This window comes from Camellia sinensis, chromosome 4 (assembly GCF_055761805.1).
Source record: "Camellia sinensis isolate YWXY chromosome 4, ASM5576180v1, whole genome shotgun sequence".
Taxonomy (NCBI): domain Eukaryota; kingdom Viridiplantae; phylum Streptophyta; class Magnoliopsida; order Ericales; family Theaceae; genus Camellia; species Camellia sinensis.
Genome location: NC_138964.1, coordinates 160,903,205 through 160,922,315, shown reverse-complemented (window position 1 = coordinate 160,922,315; position 19,111 = coordinate 160,903,205). Strand labels below are relative to the sequence as shown.

General features: G+C 34.2%; 1 protein-coding gene across 4 annotated transcripts; it reads left to right on the top strand.

Moving 5' to 3' along the window:
* Nucleotides 1–3,212: 3,212 nt before the first annotated feature.
* On the top strand, nucleotides 3,213–16,549 carry LOC114263723 (uncharacterized). Of its 4 annotated transcripts, none has more exons than XM_028204321.2 (9): nucleotides 3,213–3,685; nucleotides 6,920–7,093; nucleotides 9,038–9,437; nucleotides 9,579–9,868; nucleotides 10,625–10,693; nucleotides 10,801–10,857; nucleotides 14,446–14,498; nucleotides 14,599–14,674; nucleotides 15,270–16,549. In XM_028204321.2, exons 1-9 carry the CDS (start codon nucleotides 3,645–3,647, stop codon nucleotides 16,213–16,215), a joined length of 2,106 nt encoding a protein of 701 aa, XP_028060122.2. In that variant the 5' UTR covers nucleotides 3,213–3,644; the 3' UTR covers nucleotides 16,216–16,549. The 4 variants fall into 4 exon arrangements, with proteins under 4 accessions (XP_028060122.2, XP_028060123.2, XP_082722854.1 ...); XM_028204322.2 differs by having other exon boundaries at nucleotides 3,469–3,685; nucleotides 9,106–9,437; XM_082866728.1 differs by lacking the exon at nucleotides 3,213–3,685 and adding an exon at nucleotides 3,764–4,015 and having other exon boundaries at nucleotides 9,106–9,437.
* The last annotated feature ends 2,562 nt before the right edge of the window (nucleotides 16,550–19,111 follow it).

Below are 19,111 nucleotides of genomic sequence, written 5' to 3'. Positions count from 1 at the left end.
GAGTTAAATTTATACCCCTAACCACAACTGACACCCTTCTTTGCCATCCTCAATCTCTCTCCCGCCTTGGCTATCACTATCTCCTTTCCAACATCCCCCGTTGCTCTCATAGGACTCTCAATCCTACCAGATCAGAGAAAAAGTAGGGGGATTGGAGAAAATAAGTGAGGGTGTCAATAACCAAAGTTGCAAATGGAATTGAAAAAATAAGAAACATATTGGTAAATTCAAGACAAATGTAGAAATAGTTTTGTCCAGTCATTCCGTCTATTTGCAATTACTCTCTTTATTCCATAATCTTTTTTGAAAAATTTTAATTTGTAAAGGAGACACGTACGTAATCATTATACTTTCATTTAAATTTTAAAATATTTTTTTATTCCTATTTTTAAATCTATTTATAATTACTTGACAATTTTGAAAACTTCTAAATTTAAAGGTTTGACTTTTTAGAATGGATATGAATTTTTGGACAACAAAAAATAAAATAATAAACTAAAAAAATAGGACAGATGAAATATTTTTCACTAATACAATGAACTGCAATTTCCATTTCCATAAGGCTCAATTTGTTTAAGATAAAATAGGTAGAAAGATGAGGGTAAGGGAAAAAGATTTGTTTGAGTTGTATTTTGAGTTTGTGGGGTTTAAAATTATGATTTGAGTGTAAAAAATTTGTTTGGTAAAGAGTTTTGAAAATAATTTTAAAAAGAGTTTTGATTTGAGTGGGGAATTGTTGATGTGACATTTGATATTTGATACAAAAATATACAACTCATAACTAAAAATACAACTCAAAATTATTTTAAAGCATATAAAAAATTTTAAAATTTTCAGAAAATATATTTTTCGATTATATAAAAATTAACATATAAATTGCAAAAAAAAAAAAAAAAAATCACTATTCTGGTCAATCGGTCGAAAGACCGATCAGGCAAAATTTTCAAAAAAAAATTTCTGAAAAACGCGGCTGAGATAGAGCTCTCTGCAGAGTTTTGGAAACGTGATTCCAAAACTCCTACCAAACACCATACTTGAATCAATGTGTAGAATCATAATTTGAGAACACAACCAAACACAACCTTAACTTTAATGAGTTTGTTTAGTTTGAAAGTAGTGAAAAGTAGAAGAAAACTAATTTTCTTGCACAATATATTAGCATTTTAATTAATTTTAAATTTATTGCAAAAAAAAAAAGAAAAAAAGAAAAAGAAAAATTGAATGTGTGAATTATATATAACTAAACTTTTAAATTTTTTTATCTTTTTCTTTTAAAATTTTTATTTAAATCAAATGTTTGTAATAAAATATATTTTCTTTCATTTTTACTTTCTACTAATTTTTTTTTTCCTAAAGGAAAAATCTCAGAATCCACACAAATATAAGTGATCAGAAAGAAACTATAATATTTGTGATGGTATGATATTTGGCCCTATTAATAATGGAGGAATTATAATACAGTAGTACAGGAAAAAAAAAATTATAAAAATAAACGAAATACAAGTGATTTTGTAATGGAGTGGAAGTGATTTTGAAAAATTATGACACTTGCACCCCTCTATATTTGTGTAAAAAAAATTTGTTTGTCCCACTGGTATGTAATACTCCCTTTAATAATTGAAAATTATTAGAGACTCCCAAATTAATTATTAAATTGAACTACAATGATGTGATGTGATAAGAGAAATAGATTTCATACAATTAAACGTATGACAAATTAAAAAGAGACATATATAATAACACGTGATTATGGATCAAATTAAAAAAAAAAATTATATGAATAAAACATTTTCCCCTAATAATTTTCGCTAGAAAAACAGCTGTGATATAGACCCTTAGCACCCCTACACACCCCACATATTTGTAAAAGAGACAGAGGAGAGAGAAAAAAAAATATATAATGTGTGGTCACAAATTGATTGAGAGTTGTGAGGGTCAAAAAATTATGGGAGTCCCAAGCATTTTTTGAAAAAAAGAAAAGAAAAAAATCTAGGAATCTTTAATTTGAAGTTTCAAAATATGTGTGATTAATCCATGTGTATTTTTATTTATTTTTTATTTTATTTTCCTCTCTAACCTAGGCTATTTTGAGAAATTGGCTTTTAGTCACTTTTTTTTTTTTTTTTTTGTAGCAAAAGTTAAAAGTTGACTTTTTTGTCTTTTTTTTTCATTTGGGAAGTTGGTTTTTAGCCAATGGTGAAATTACAATTTTACCCTCATTGGTCAAAATGTGTTACATAGGTGAAGTTGTAAATATTTTAAATAAATAGGGATAGTTTAGTCATTTTATTATGATTTGACATCATAAACAAACATTAATAAAAAAAAATCAAAAATCACTTTTTATCAACTTTTTAAATTATTTATTTAAAAAAATTAAAAATTTAATTAAAAGTCAAAAAAATCACTTTTTATTAACTTCTCAAAATAAGCCAGAATGATGCGGCGGTGGGGGGTTTTGTGCATCTCAATCATTTGCTCAAAAAGATTTCAAAAAAAATCATTTGCTCAAAAAATAGCGTGGCGGGAATGTGTGAGGGATATACATACACGTGTACTCGCCAACACGTTACGCACAAGGGAATAGAACATCACACCGACACATATGGCGGTGCCAAATCACCATTCAACGCGTGGCATTTCCGAAAAAAAAAATTTAGATAATAATTTAATTTTAAAAGCATGATTTGGATAAAAAATTGAAATAAAAATTTATTTAGTTAATAAATTTTTAAAATACAACTCAAAACTTAGATAACGTTTGGTAGAGTTTTTTAAATATGATTTGAGAATAGACTTGTATTTTAAGTTTGTGAGTTTTGAAATTATAATTTGAGTATCAAAAATTTATTTGGTTATAAGTTTTGAAGTGAGTTTTGAGTTTTTGAAATTAAAAAAGTTATTTGATTTAAAAATTTACAAACTCATAACCAAACACACAACTTAAAATTCTATTCAAAGTTCATATAAAAACTAAAAAAAAATTAAAAATATTTTTTATTTATAATATAAAATAACAGGTGCCCAAAAAAAAAAGAAAAAAGAAAAATCGAATACTGTTCCGGTTAACTGACAGGACATCCGAGTTGATCAAATTTTTCACATGAATTTTTTTTTTTCCAAAGTAAGTTTGAAATTATAATTTAAAAACTTAAAACAAACATCACACCCAAATAAGTGGGTGAAAATGTGTTTGGAACACATAACCAAACATATTTTTTCTCCCCTCTTTATTCTTCTTTTTATTATTATTAATAAATCAATCAATTATTTTTTCTCTTATTCTCTTACATTTTTGTACTTTAATCAATCAAATTTTCTTTTATATCCATCTATTCAACAAAAAAATAAAAAATAAAATTACAAATCATCTTAAATTTATTTTCAAAACTAATAACCAAATAAATTTTTAACTTTCAAAAACCTTTTCAACAACTTACTTTTTAAAATACACTCAAAACTCATTTTAGACTATTTAAAACTAAACCGGCTTAAAACTTTTTTTACGACCGGCTCTCTACGACAAGAACCATCGCCGTCCCCATTTCTCTCTCTCTCGCGCGCGGATCATCATCTTGGGGTTGTTGTTGGCTTTCCTTATCGATCTGGGTTTCTTTAATCAGCAGAACCTAACATACCCACCAATGCAACGACTCGTTGACACCGTCCTCGCTGTCACCAAAGAGTCAGTCCTCAATTCTCTCTCTCTCTCTCTCTCTCTCTCTCTTCATATATTAATATCATCACCTATATGTATGTATTTGCGTGGGTTTATGATGATCGCCGTCTGATTACCAGAGATGGGTTTCAAATTTTCAATGGAAATTTTCGTTTATTTTTAATTTCTTTATAATAATTTAGGCTATTTGGTTACGTTCTGTCTCTTTACTGATATTTATGTATGTGCATATGATTGATTTGTAGGTTTATGAATAGTTTTTGATGCATGTTGATTTGTTGCGATTTTGTGAAATCCCATTTGTGTAGCTAGACTGTTTGATGGATTGATTTGGGTGTGAGTATTTATAATAGCGTTTTTTGTTGACGAATTGATAAAGAAGTTCAACTGTTTTGATTTTTGTGAAATCCCATTTGTGTAGCTAGACTGTTTGATAGATTGATTTGGGTGTGAGCATCTATAATAGCGTTTTTTGGTTGGAGAATTGATAAAGAAGTTCAACTGTTTTGATTTTTGTGAAATCCCATTTGTGTAGCTAGACTGTTTGATAGATTGATTTGGGTGTGAGTATTATAATAGCGTTTTTTGTTGGAGAATTGATAAAGAAGTTCAACTGTTTTACTAGGTTTTTAATATGGGAAGTCCTATTAATTCAATTGAGAGAAGCAGTTTTTGGGATATAACAAATGTGTATGCATGATAGACATAGGGATTTGAGACCTTCCAATTGTAGGACATGATGGGTCTATGTTACCTAGAATGTGGATCTTTTCGGAATATGGAACGGGAACGTGGTATGCCACATGTTCTAAAATGTGGTACGATAGGAGTAAAATATTTATTATAATTAAGAATTTAAGGTACTTCTAGAGTAGTTTTCTCTTAACTATTAGGTATTCAATAATATATATAGATATATATATTTTCATGCAGTAAATTATTTCTATAAAAATTATGACCTATTTTTGATATTTTTTGTCTTGTCAAAGCTTGATTCACCTTAGATTTTATTTCATATATATATATATATATATATATATATATTTTAAGGTAATATTTAAGGAAATATATTTCAAATAAACTTTTGGAATCGCTTTGAATCTCTAAATTTACTGTTTTGGAACGGAAGTGTAACCATGTTTCGGAACGTGCGTAGCAATACGTAATTCGTTAGGGTGTTAGCGTTTTCTGGTAATATTGCGATGCGATGGGTAATTGGTTTTGTGGGAATTACCTGATTGGTGCTAAGAAATATTGGGGCTTTAGGAATTTATGGGGCAACAAAAATTGAGGACTAGATGAATGGAAATAATTTAAATGGTTTGGCTATGTGCAAAGGAGACTAATAGATGCACATGCATGGAGGAGTTGTTTGATTAAAGTTGGGGCTTGTTAAAGGATAAGAGGAAGTCTGAGAAGAGGGGTGAGATAATGAGAAAAGGCCATTTTCAGGAAAAAAAAGAAAAAGAAAAAGAAAAAGAGAAAGAGGCAAGCTTTTACAATTTAATTGTGAAATTGATTGATGAAATATAGAATACGCTAGCCAACACCAAATAGTTGGGACTTGAGACTGTGGGATGGAGCCTTAAAGGAACAGAACCACGGCTGTCCTACAATCTATAATGGTAAGCTAGGGCTTTAATTTAGGGGTTCATGATGGACAAGATAATGCCGCGGTTAAAGTTTAGGTTCTGGTTGGATTTGGTTGAGGTTTACTATTTTTTATGTGATGAAACTGAAAACACAGCAAGCTGAAGCTTTTGTATAGCAATGGAAATTTGTAAGGTTTTGTGAAAAGATTGGTAGAGCCATTATGGTTCTGTGATCAAAGGTCATTGTGGAGCTAAAATTAGTGTTAAGAGTAGTTGGTTCTGATTTTTGTCCACCCTATGACTAAGAAAAGAACAATAAAGAGATATAAACCTTAGGCTCTCACAAAGGCCTTCTAAAAGTCTCAACTGGAAGTTGATGGAGTCTTACCATTAAAAGAGAGTAAAAATTTGTAAAACTTATAATCAAAGTTGTGTTATTATCTCTTAGAAAAGCTTGCTTATATAGAAGCATAGATGGTTCCTTTTTTTCTTTTCTTTTTTTCCTTTTTTTTTTTTTTTTGATAAAAAAAAGTTAGATTAGATGGTTTCCCATTAGAAAAATGATTTTCCAATTTCTCATGAAACAGAAGTTTCTAAATTGATTATGAGGCAACTGATTCCCAATAATGAAAGGACTAGACAATTCTACATGGACCATAACCATACAACTCAGGAACCTAGAGAACCTAGAGACTTGGACACCATCTATAAGGTAATTGATAATACGCTGATCTGTGGAAATATCGAACGTAGCTATGAAAAATCTGACTTTTATAACTTGAAACAAGCTTGACATTTGGGTTCATATAAAATTGTCCAATACCTGTCCCTGCCATGTCACACATATGGCAGTTCCCATTGTATGGCCCAATTGAGGTTTTCTCCTTTTCTTCCTTTCCTAGGCACACTATTAAGAGGCTTCAATTTTTTACTTTTCTCTAGTTAGGGTTATCTAATTCTTGATTAAATTTTGGGTTGTCTTTGTTAGGATTAGTCCACCCATGTGATAGAGGTGGGTCTCATACAGTTATTAGGTTGGTTTATATATGTATTTGGGTTAGGATAGTAGAGTCCATAATCTACTAGGAAACCTAATAAGTGTAAGATTTGGTTACCTAATCGTATGGGATTAGGATTCTCATAGGTAGACTATTATAAATAGTCATGTGGACTGTAGGGTTTCTCTGAGAGAGATTGAGAGAGTAGTGAGGGAAAAAAATAGAGATGTAAGGGTGAGAGAAAAAATACCGTTGGCACCGGGTGAGCAAGAGTTCAACTATTCTTGAGCATGGGGTTCGGGTAGTGATGTAGGTTTTGAATGTTTTGGATCGAACCACGTAAATCTGTATGATTATTTTTCTCTTTGATGTGTACGTGGGAGTGCTTTCATTAGCATTGGTGAGATGTGGTACAAATCCCAACAGCCTTGAAGGCATATTTTCCCTAAAATTTGTCCCTTTTTTTGTGGTTGACTGCTTCATGTTGTTCTTCAGTGTATGTGTCTACCTACTCCCTTCAGCTTCTTGATTGATGCATGTAATGCTGTCAATTATTGATTGTTTTCCATTGCTTAACCGAACCTTTTACATAAAAAGGAATAAAATATTGAGTGTACATTTTCTTTTCTTTGATTTTGCTATTGATTCAGGTCTGTGAAAACAGTCACGTATGAGTCTTTGAACAACATTGTGAGGCTGATAAATGGAATTTCAGCACTTCTGTTAGCCATTTTACCTGGGAAGACTTCTATTCTCGAGGGTATTCATGGCTGGGAGCTTAGGCCAACATTTCGCGGTCCGCGGTTTCCACGATGGATGGAAAAGTAAGTTTTGTTACTATAATAAGATCTTCTAAATGGGTTTGCTTTTTCATTTTCACCATTATATTGTTTGAAAGTTGCATAGGATTTATTACCTTTGAAAGGAATTCACTAATTTGTTTAGAAAACTTTTGTTGAAATTATATATAAGAGAATTGACTAATTGCATCCTTCATGAGTTGCTCTCTAGAGTATTGATGCATTCATTCCTCTTCCTTTTATTTTTCTTGTTTAAACTCCCTTGTCTGATCTTTAAATCAACAATAGAAGAGCATTATTAACTGCATCCTTCACACATTTCTCATGAGTCTTTATGTGCTCATACCCTTCTAATTTTCTCCCTAGCAAGGTTTTGAAAAGCGGTTGCAGTCACCGTAACAGTTGTGGTGGCGCGGTTATGGTTGCGGGGTGTAGAAGTCGTAGCGTAACAGTTGTAGTAATTGGAACCGTGAATTTTTTTATTTTTCTCACAATTTGAAAAAACTTACTGATATGCATTTTTTTTCCCCCAAAATCACATTTATTGGGGTTTAAAATAGATTTTGATCAATTTTTGTTAATTTTGAAGTATGATCTAATGTATTTCATATTTTAAATTACTATAAAAGGAGCTTTTGACATTTTATTTCAATAGTTAATGACTTTAAAAATAATTGATTTTAAATGTCTATAAAATTATTTTTTACCAATACCTGAGCTAAATAAAAAATATTTACAATTATTAAATGAAATGATTATAAAAATAAAAATTGTGCCATAAACAAAAATTATTTTTGAGCTATTGATTTTTTTTTTTTTTAAAGACATTTTTTAGACAACATTTCACAGCCAACTAAATAAAATTATTTACAATTAACTATTAAATGAAATAATTATAAAAATAAAAATTGTGCCATAACAAAAATTATTTTTGAGCTACTGATTTTATTTATTTTTTTAAAAGACATTTTTTAGACAACACACTACGGTAACAAAATAAAAAATATTTAAAATTAAATATTAAATAAATAATTATAAAAATAAATACAACCACTATTTATATATATTTTTATTTTACATTCTAATAATGTCATGAAATAAAAATTTTGAAAAAATTATAAAGAATAAAAAATTCATACAAGGTTTTTTTTTAGGCTTGGATCATTTGAGTATTCGGTTTTTTTTTTGTGAAGTTTTTTTTATTTTTTTTAATAGAAAGGAAGTTATTCAGAATGTTGTAAAAGTGTGTAACGGATTGTTACGGCCGTTACGTAGCACCGAAACAGCAATTACACATGCGAATTTTTGTCACACTGCAAAAGCGGGTGTAACGGATAGCACCTACCACCGCAACCGTTACGTAACACCGCTTTTTGAAACCTTGCTCTCTAGTAAACCCCCTGGTTTATAAGAAATATATTTGGATCTCTGTGCTTTTCTTCAAGGATTAACACTTTTGTTGATGGCTACATTTAGGGGTTGTTTGGGGTGTCCTCAATAAGTGTACTTTTTGTCTTTTTGGATTAAAAAATTGAGGAAAAAAATATGGATGTTTGGGTTAACTTTTTGACTTTTTATGGAAAAATGTGTATTAAAAAATTGTATAAATTAGTGTGTAGAGGAAAATTAGGATTGGGTGTTGTGCAGCCGTAATTTTTGACTTTTGGTGAATAGTGATAACTTTTTAACTTTTTGAGTTACTTTTTAACTTTTTGACTTTTTTTAGGATTGCCAAACTTGGCCTTAGCATTTGGGTGCAAAAGTTTTCCATGTTTTGATTAGTAGATATATCTGGGTTTTAACACTCACATAGCATTATTATTTAAAAAACACACGCGTTGACTTTTCAAACATTTTCCTTTTGGTTAGTAAAATTTTTTTTTAGAGTTACAGTTTTTATCATTATGTCTATGCTTGTAAAAAGCCTTCCAGTTCTTGATGTAATTAACTTTTTTTTCACCATGATAGTGGTGTGTCATCTTTCAATCAGTTCATCCATGAACTTTCTGTGGATTCTGATACATCATCAAGTGTAGATTACTCATCTGGCGAGGAAGATAGTGATGGGAACATAGTTCCTGCATCTCCATTATCACAAAGTTCCAGGGTCTCCAGGGCAAGTAGTTTCAACAAGATTGGCAGGCGCTGGACGCGTTGGATCAGATGCATATTTTCATGGATTCTGTTTCCTGTGAAATTTCTGTTGGGGATACCATTATATTTCTATCCCGCCTCTTGTTATAGGGGGTCAACAGTGCCTGCTAACATAGAAAGGCAGCCATCTCGTTTACGCACTACCAATAAAGCACACGCCCTAAAGGACCATTTCATGCAACGCACAACTGACAGGAGACGTGGAGTAATAGAGGTTTGTTCCTATATTCTCCGTTGTTTTTATTTATATATATATATATATATATATTTGAAGTTGCTCTTTTATTGTTGTATGTCTCATGCAAAACATTTCTATGGATAATTCCTTATTTACCTATGATGTTATGTTAATCAGGATCTCCATCTAGCGATTGAAATTTCTATAGAAGCAATATTTGATATTGTTCACAAGGCAGCGCATTGTGTTCTTTCACCATCAGAAACACTTAAAGCACTATTGGGGTGGTTTTCTTTTCGTACCAGTGGTAGTAAAGACACTGCTGCTGGTGATTTGGATCCCAGTGCCACTGTCTCCACGGCTACTCTTGGAGAGGATGATCCGACCCCTACAGAAAGGGAAACCACTTTTCACCAATCCCTGAATACAGATGCTCGAACCTGTCAGGATGTCATAACAGAGCTTGGGTATTTTAATTTATTTCCAACTACTTACAAATAATTAGGTTAGTTAGTCACATGTTTATATTTACACACACAAGTTGTGCAAGCATACATACATGAAAAGCAGACCTTTGTTTCTCCATTGGAGGCTTGCAGCGTCCTTGGTTTCTTTTGACAAATGGTCGTTCTATTTTCCTTTGGGCTAAATAATTAGTGAGTTTATTGATCTAATCTGGAGACTCTATTCTTCCTTCAGCATTGTGCAGAAGTCAATTGTACCAACTTGAAAATGTGGTGCTGCATTGTACCCACAATTATGATGTCTTTCTTCCAAGTTTCCACACATCCACACATCTAAATTTTTTAATAATGTTATTGTTGTTATTATTATTTGGTTATAACCTTTTAATTCAACTAAAGTTTTCTCATGAATTCTATCTAAGAAACATGGATATGGGCACCACATACAGATGAGACATGATACGGAGGCACACAGATATATAATTTGGATTTTTTATTAATTTTTTAATTTTTTTAAACCAAGGTGTACAAATTTATCATTCAGCTGAATGTCAGCCAAACTGCGTTCTCTGCTGTTATTCCTGGTTGGTTCTAGGGCAACCATCCTTGTCTGGAATCTAGTTTGGATTTGGGTTACAGCTACTGCAGTCTGATGGCATGAATACATGCATTTGCACTAGATTTATCACATGGAGTTTCATATTAGTTTCTTGTTTCTGTGTATCTACGTAAATTTTATTACTTCTCTATCTGTTTTAGGTATCCATATGAAGCTATTCGTGTAGTGACAGCGGATGGATATGTACTTACATTGGAAAGAATTCCAAGGTAGAATGAACTTTTCATTTCCTTCTGAACTGAAGTTTGTTTTTGCCATTTTGTGTTGTCTTAAAAACTTTATTCAATGTGTTTGACAATTGCTTCTGGTGTAACAGACGTGATTCAAGGAAAGTTGTTTATCTGCAACATGGAATATTGGATTCATCTATGGGGTGAGTTATATTTTTCCCCCCTTATACTTTTCTCTCATCTCTTGGCTAATGAAAATGCTACGGGCTTCCTGAATATGTGGGAGGTTGTCTATTTATCTTAACTTTACTGAAAAAACATAACATGATCAGTCACATTCTATGACATGGGATCTGTTTACTAAGTCTGGGTGCTGAGTTTTTCTTCTTAAGTACCACCTGGTTTATATCTGTATTAAATTTGACTCGTGTGGTCTACTTAATAGTTACCTTGCTGAATTTGCTATCTAGTTTCTTCAAGCCCCAGTGGCAGGTGAGGGGTACATTTGTATTTTCTTCTCTTCGTTAAAATTCATCCACTACAAAGACGGAAATGTAGGGCTTTGGTAGTTTTTTATTTTATTTTATCTTTTTAAAGCAATCTGAACATGGAGTTGTTCTTGGAAGTTTGATCATTCACACAGAAGCTTAGAAGTTATGGGTGCTTGAAACGGCGGTTTTATATGATGTATTCTAGGTTGTAAGAAGAGGGAAAAAATGAGAAACAGGAGGAAGAAGAGGATGACATAGCCCATTATGGTATTCATCAATTTGGAAGAGCATACATCAGGTTATAATATAAATTACATGAGTAGGGTTCCTTCAAAGATTATTTTGTGAATAAGAAACTGTAAGAATTTATGTATTATTGATTGATGTTTATTGATATCTATTACAATGATTCATGATTCCTATATATAGAAGAGGGTGAGTGTGTAGTAGGTAAGGAGTAGGTGAAGTGGAGGTGGTAGTGGTGTAGTGGGTTAGGTTTAGTGGAGTAGGTGAGGTGGTAGTGGTGTAGTGGGTTAGGTTTAGTGGAGTAGGTTTAAGTGGGTGAAGTAGGTGGAGAGTAGGTGGATTTTAACAGCCCCCCGCAAACTCAAGGGGGATAGGAACTAACCAACTTGAGTTTGGAGAGAGTAACAAAACAAGAAAATACATAAAAATAAAAGAGGATAAGAGACACTGTATGGTCGTGTCAGACCATTGGTGAAGACACTGGATGGTGGTGTCATAACGTTGTAGAGGACACTGTATGGGGTGTCATAACCATGTAGAGGACACTGTATGGTGGTGTCATAACGGTGTAGAGGACACTGGATGGCGGTGTCAGACCGATGTAGAAGACAGTTTATGGGGTCATGTCGGACCGTTGTAGCAGACACTGTGTGGTCGTGTCAGACCGATGTAGAAGACAGTTTATGGGGTCATGTCGGACCGATGTAGAAGACAGTTTACGGGGTCATGTCGGACCGTTGTAGCAGACAATGTTGTGACGGTTGTTGTGACAGTTTACAGAGTCTTGCTGGACCCTTGTAGAAACTAACCGGAATCAATGTCGGGACAGTTTACAGAGTCTTGTCGGACCCATAAAGGAGCTAACCGGAATCAATGTCGGGACAGTTTACAGAGTCTTGTCGGACCCATAAAGGAGCTAACCGGAATTAATGTCGGGACAGTTTACAGAGTCTTGTCGGACCCATAAAGGAGCTAACCGGAATCAATGTCGAGACAGTTTACAGAGTCTTGTCGGACCCATGAAGGAACTAACCGGAATCAATGTCGGGACAGTTTACAGAGTCTTGTCGGACCCCTAAAAAGTCGCACCCTCAAAAGGTGTGCCCAATCTTTCAAAAGGCGTGCCATCAAAAGGCGTGCCCAATCCATAAAAAGACGTGCCATCAAAATGCGTGCCCAATCCATAAAAAGACGTGCCATCAAAAGTTGCGCCCTCAAAAGGCGCGCCCACTTCATCAAAAGTCGTGTCCGACAGAAAGCGTCGAGCCATCAAAAGGTGAGCCGGAGACGCGGCGAGGCACGTGAGCGACAGAGTGGCGTGTCGGCCGCGTCGTCAGTGTCGATATAAACCAATGCGGAGGCTGTGCTTGAGGCAGAAGCGAAGACAAAAAAACCTGGGAAAAACTTCTGAAAAACTCTTCATTTTCTGAGAGAGATATTCGTTTTTCTGAGAGATTGCCTCTAAGAGCTGCAAATCTTGAAACACTCCCCTTCCGAACATTATCAGTCTCAAATTGCTATTTCGCTGAAACATTCAGCAACCTAAAAAACATGGCCTCTTCTTCCCGTTCAGCTACCCAGAATATGGCCTCTTCATCTCGTGGTCTACTCACTCTCTTTCCCGACCTCAACGAGTCAACAAGAGAGATAACTGGTGCGGAGGCCCGTGAACCTCAACCAAACACCTCTGGTTTTGCTCCGTTGAACTTTCCGATGCGGTCGGTGGAGCAAAGAATGGCAGTGCAGTCGGATGTGGAGGCCAATCAGTATACATTGAAGTCATGTGTGGAAACCATGACTGCGGTTACAAATTTGTCGAACCGGCTGCAGAGTAGGACAAATGAGGTGCAGCAGTTAAACGCCCAACTGGCTCTGCTCCAACGCATGTATAAGGATGCGCGAGCAGAGTTAAGTGTGCTAAAGGCGGAAAATAAGGAGCTGAAGCGGAAGGCCACCGTGATGTTCCGATTTGGAGGTCCACCGTATGCTGTAGTGGAGGAGCAGGGAGGAGGCAACTTGCTTGGTGGTCTAGGAAGCACGGAGGCAACACCGGCAAGGACCACCCAGGACGGAGGCAAGAAGAAAAGACCGGCGGCTGAGTAGAGAAGAAAAATCCCATTGTGGCTGTGGTGGTTTTGTTTTTGTTTGTGTGGGTTTTCTTTTTTTTTTTTTTTTTTATGTAAAAGTGTGATCGGGGTTGATCCCCTGATATGAATAAAATGACAAGGTTGTGGAATGTTGTTGGTGTTATTTTGTGGTGTTGTTTTGTTTAATAAGAAAAATAAAATAAAAGAAAATAATGGATAAAGAAAAAAAAAAATTTTAATGTATAAAGAGAAATAGAGAATTGTATTAAACAGCAGTGACGAGCAGAAAAGCAGCGCCAGAAACGCCAACGACGACGACGAGTAAGAGTACAACCACGGATATGTGAGAGGCAAGGTGAACGGCGATAGAGGCTAGACGATGATGCGGGTGCCGCCGCCGACATAGCGGAGGAGGGGTGTAAGAAAATGTTGAAGAAGTCAAGGTATGTGTAGAAAATAAGCGGAATAGGTTGAGGTCCGGCGGGCGGCCAAGGCGAGGTTGCCGCCCGCCAGTGAAGCGAGAAATACTAAGGTCTTAACCTTGCTCTGATACCATGTAAAAAGTATTAACAACGTTCTACATATATAGTGAAGTGATTTTGAAGAGGTATGTTTGAAACATTTAGCTTGAAGGAAGATTAAGATGGATTATTTGGAGTGCAGCCCTTGTGAAACTAGTAGTAAGGGTGATTGATAAGGGTGGTCTCATATAGAACAGGATGTGTGAAGCGGAGAAGTGTCTTTTATTGTCATGTGACCAAAGAATATTTAAGGGACCGAAAGTTTTGATATGAGTTGCAAATGGGTAATGGGGCATCTATGCACTTCATTACCAGTATATTCTTCCACTAGTCAGAGTCCTTTTCATTATCAAATAAATCAAGAAGATCCTTATTCATCTTTAACTCTCACATATTGTGCTTCGTTTTATCACTTTCGTACCCTTATAAGCTGTTTCCTTTTCCAGTTGGGTATCTAATGGAGTCGTTGGTTCTCCAGCTTTTGCAGCTTTTGATCAAGGTTTGTTGTGTTTTCAGTGAGTAATTTCAGTTTCTAAGATATATCAGATTCCTATGCTTCCCTTTTGCTTTTAGTGATTTATTTCTGTTTTTCTATTCAGGTTATGATGTTTTTCTTGGGAACTTCCGTGGTTTGGTTTCCAGGGAGCATGTTGAAAAGAACATTTCCTCGAGACAGTAAGTTCCGCGTGAAAGTTGTACACTCATCTTATGGAACCCCTCATCTTAATTTGTTTGCATCAAAATTTATTGTAGATCTCCTTTGTATTATGAGATGTAATTATTCAAACTGCAATATAAGCTATGTAACTTACAATCCATTGGATTGAGTATTTGGAGAAAAAGGGAAAGAATTTGATTTCTTAGTCCTAATCACTTGTTTGGATTACTAGAGAGGAGAGAAATGGGGGGACATTGAAAGAAATGGAGAGAAACTGATTTCTTTCAAAATCCACTTTTTAAATATCTCCAAAAGTGGAGAGATTGGGAGAGAGAAGATATGAGGTGATTACTAACTTTTTTCTAATACCAAAATATCCATCTAAAGAAACAAAAACATAAAAGGTTAATTTGGTAGTATAGCTTGCAATAATTTTTTTTTCCCTTTCCTTTTGTGTAGTCTATCCAAACAAGATAGGGGTGAATCACTAGTTTTCTTCTTTTCTTTCAGGCTTAACCAAACAAGGAGAGAACACAATCTTCTCTCAACTTCACAAATTTCTTTTCTCTTATGAATTCCCAAACAGGCTGTTAATGTTTTAATCTAATGCAGGTATTGGCGTTACTCCATCAACGAGCATGGGACTGAGGATATTCCTGCAATGCTTGAGAAAATCCATGAAGTAAAAATTTCTGAATTGAAGTCCAACCAACCTGTTCCGGACGAAGAAATCACTGGTGACCAGCCTTACAAACTTTGTGCAATTTGCCACAGCTTGGGTGGAGCTGGTATTTTGATGTATGTCATTACACGCCGGATCGAAGAAAAGCCCCATAGACTCTCAAGATTGATCCTATTATCACCCGCTGGCTTTCATGCTGATTCCAACTTTGTATTTACAATCGTGGAGTACCTATTCCTTCTGGTGGCTCCTATGCTAGCCCCCATCGTGCCTGCTTTCTATATACCAACACGATTTTTTCGTATGCTGCTCAACAAGTTGGCTCGGGACTTCCATAACTACCCGGCAGTTGGAGGACTTGTTCAAACCTTAATGAGTTACATCGTCGGTGGAGACAGCTCAAACTGGATTGGAGTGATAGGATTACCCCACTACAACATGAATGACATGCCAGGTGTTTCATTTCTCGTGGCTCTACACCTGGCACAGATGAAGCGGGCAGGTAAATTTATGATGTTCGATTACGGGAGTGGAGCGGCTAACATGGAAGTGTATGGTTCTCCTGAGCCATTCAATTTGGGGGAATACTATGGACTCATCGACATTCCCGTTGATCTTGTTGCTGGTCGCAAGGACAAGGTGATCCGACCCTCAATGGTGAGAAAACACTATAAGTTGATGAGGGATTCGAGCGTGGAGGTATCATACAACGAGTTTGAGTACGCCCATTTGGATTTCACTTTTTCTCATCGCGAAGAACTTTTAGCCTACGTGATGTCCCGTTTAAGACTAGTGGAGCCCACACAAAAGCAACAGTTCGTCCAAAAGGGTGTACGGTTCAAGAAGAAAGATACACAGGCAACGGGTAGTGATTGATTGGTAATGCAGCAAAAGCCTTGATCACTTTGTTTTTCTGATGCATCAGGGATTAGCATGCTGCTTTTTATTTTTTATTTTTTGTGTTGTAGATTACAAAACAGATCAATACCGGTGGTCTGTCACTTCCATTGTAATTATGCATAGAGATGAACTATACACATACCTTAGTCGAAGTGAATTGTTTGATGAGTGTGTCCGGGTAGGGTTCCATGACGGGAAGTTGTTGTATATTTGCTAGGAAAGGGTTTATCTGGTTTTTGATCAATTTGTTATCTGTAACTTTGTACTGTATGGGTTGAATGAAATAGTTCGCAAAAAATAGTTATGGCAATGCTTATTGTCCAAAGTAACAGTTCATATCTGTAATGAGATATCGGTTTTTGAACTCTTTGTAAATGTCTAGCCTGATGAACAGTAGTGGGTAGGGCTGCAAATAAACTGAGCGGAACTTTGCTGAGTTCGAATTGGGTTCATTTATTTATCGAGTTTGTTTATTGAGTTTGAGTTTGGCTTGTTTACTAAACGAGTCTAATATTTGAGCTCGAACTCGGCTTGTTTAATAAACGAGCCAAGGCGAGTCGGCTGAGCTAAGTCTGTTTATCAACAATACGGTTCATTTGCAGCTTAAGCTTAAAACCCTAGGTTTTACCATGCTTGGATTGGACTTGGTTTGGAATGCATTTCAATTTTTGTTATGTTATAATTGTACCTGTTGGTGTAATCCCATTTACCTGACAAGACGTGGCAGTTGTTTTTTTGTCAGTGTGTAGTAAACGGGAGTCTTGTATCTCCTATTACGATAATTTTGTATGCATTATAAAATTATATATACATATATATAAACTACTTTCAACTCAACTCTCTTATTATGTTTTGTATGCATTATAAAACTATATATATAATTAAACTACTTTCAACTCATGATAGGATTGACTGAAGTTTATTGATATGTTAAAAGAAGTATATTTTGTGAATTGTGAACGGTATTAGTCGATAGTGGAGGATGGACGATAGTGGAGAATGGATGAATATAGTGATTGAAGTTAGTTGTCGAAGTTCGTAGTCGAAGTATTACTAGAGCTCATGGGGTGACTAAAGGATTGTCGGTGACTGGTTAATTACAGAAGAGTTACCGAAAGGTGGCTAAAGTTTGTAGGTAGTTGATTGATGGCCTATGATAACGGTGGGTGGTGGCTGGAAGTATTAATGAAGGGAAGACAGAACAATAACTTGTTTTGAAAATAAGTAAAAATATCTTTTATATATTTTTTATTTTCAAAAATCTTAAAATCAATCCCATATTTTCCAAAAATAAAAATAGCAAAACAAGAAATGAAAGAACTCATTTACTCTGGCCAACTCCATTGGTTCATTAGCCCTTATTGCAAATTCATCAAGGGGCAATCAAATGGAGAAGTTATTGGTTAATTTAGCGAGAGTCACGTGGCGCTTTACATATATTGTAATTAATGGAGGTGGTAAAATTTATGATTTTGTATTGAGTAATTGAAAAATATAAATGAATATGAGAATTTATGATTGGTCTAAAGCATGGTCACGTGATGCCAAGGATTAATCAATAATTTTTGGCGCATTTATACACAAGTCCAAATTTATAAACTTATATTTAGACCTTTAAATCCCATTAAATTTTTAATAGTCAGAATTGTATTTCAAACAATAATTGTTCATTATTTATGACTATCTATAAATGAACATAATGATTTGGTATTTATTTTGCTTTTCAAAACTTTAAAGTATCAACTTTCAAATTGAAAAGGCTAAAATCTATATATATATATATATATATATATATATATATATTATATGCAAAAAAAATTTTGAAAAAATTGAATTATTTTTTTGTGTAAAAATAAAAATTTTGTGTCTATAAAGGAGCATGATAATGCAAAATTGAAAAAAAAAATTAAAAATGAAAAAAATTAATAATGTACTCACTTTTAAAACTAGAAAAAAACTAATAATATTATCAGTTTTATTGAATAGTTGAATCAAACCAATAAGTAGAATGAAAAAAATGTTTAACCTCATACTCTGTGTTTTTTATCAGTTAGTGAAACAATTATCTGAAATATTACTATACAAAATTAATAATGTTCTTAGTTTTAAAAATTAAAAAAAAATGATAATATTTTTAATTTTATTAAATAAGGCTTATTAGCTCAAAATTTTTTAAATAGAATCTGAAATATCATAACATTTGTAAATTTAATTTTAAGTAATAACTCATAATGATGGGTCAATCAAATGGGCCAAAATAGTGGTAGCCCAAAACATCTTAGGTGGGCCCATATGTACATGTATAGATACATGTGCATGTATGCATTGTTCCCATTTGGGTTGGGCGAGAGGAGCGAGAAGATGGTGAGTTCAGTGAGATGGGGCTACGTTCGGATCATCACAGGTACCCTCGTCGGAGGCATTCTAGGGTTTTACTTAATGCACCGGGCTGAGCTTAGCTACAAGGTTCGTCTTCAATCTTCGATCCCACCCTTTTTCCCTATTTTCTCTGCAACAATTCAATGATTTTGGGATTTATATGTATATATGTATAGGAGAAGTGGAACGAGAGATTGAAGAAGTATGAAGAAGAACTCAATAAGAAGAAAGAGAAGGCTAATGAGCTTGAAGAGTCACTCTAAGAGTATTCACTTGTTTCTCTCACCAAACACTTCCAAATTTGTATAATTATAATTTTTTTATTGTTTGGGTTTTGTTTGTTTGAACAATCGATGATTCAAACACAAGGTAACCCAAATCCATGAGCCAAAATGAAATTTTGATTAGGAAATGCTTTAACACCAAATTTTGTTCCTTTTTATCTTGGGTGTTTTTCTTTGTAAGTTATCATTTGTGATGCTCATGCAGGTGG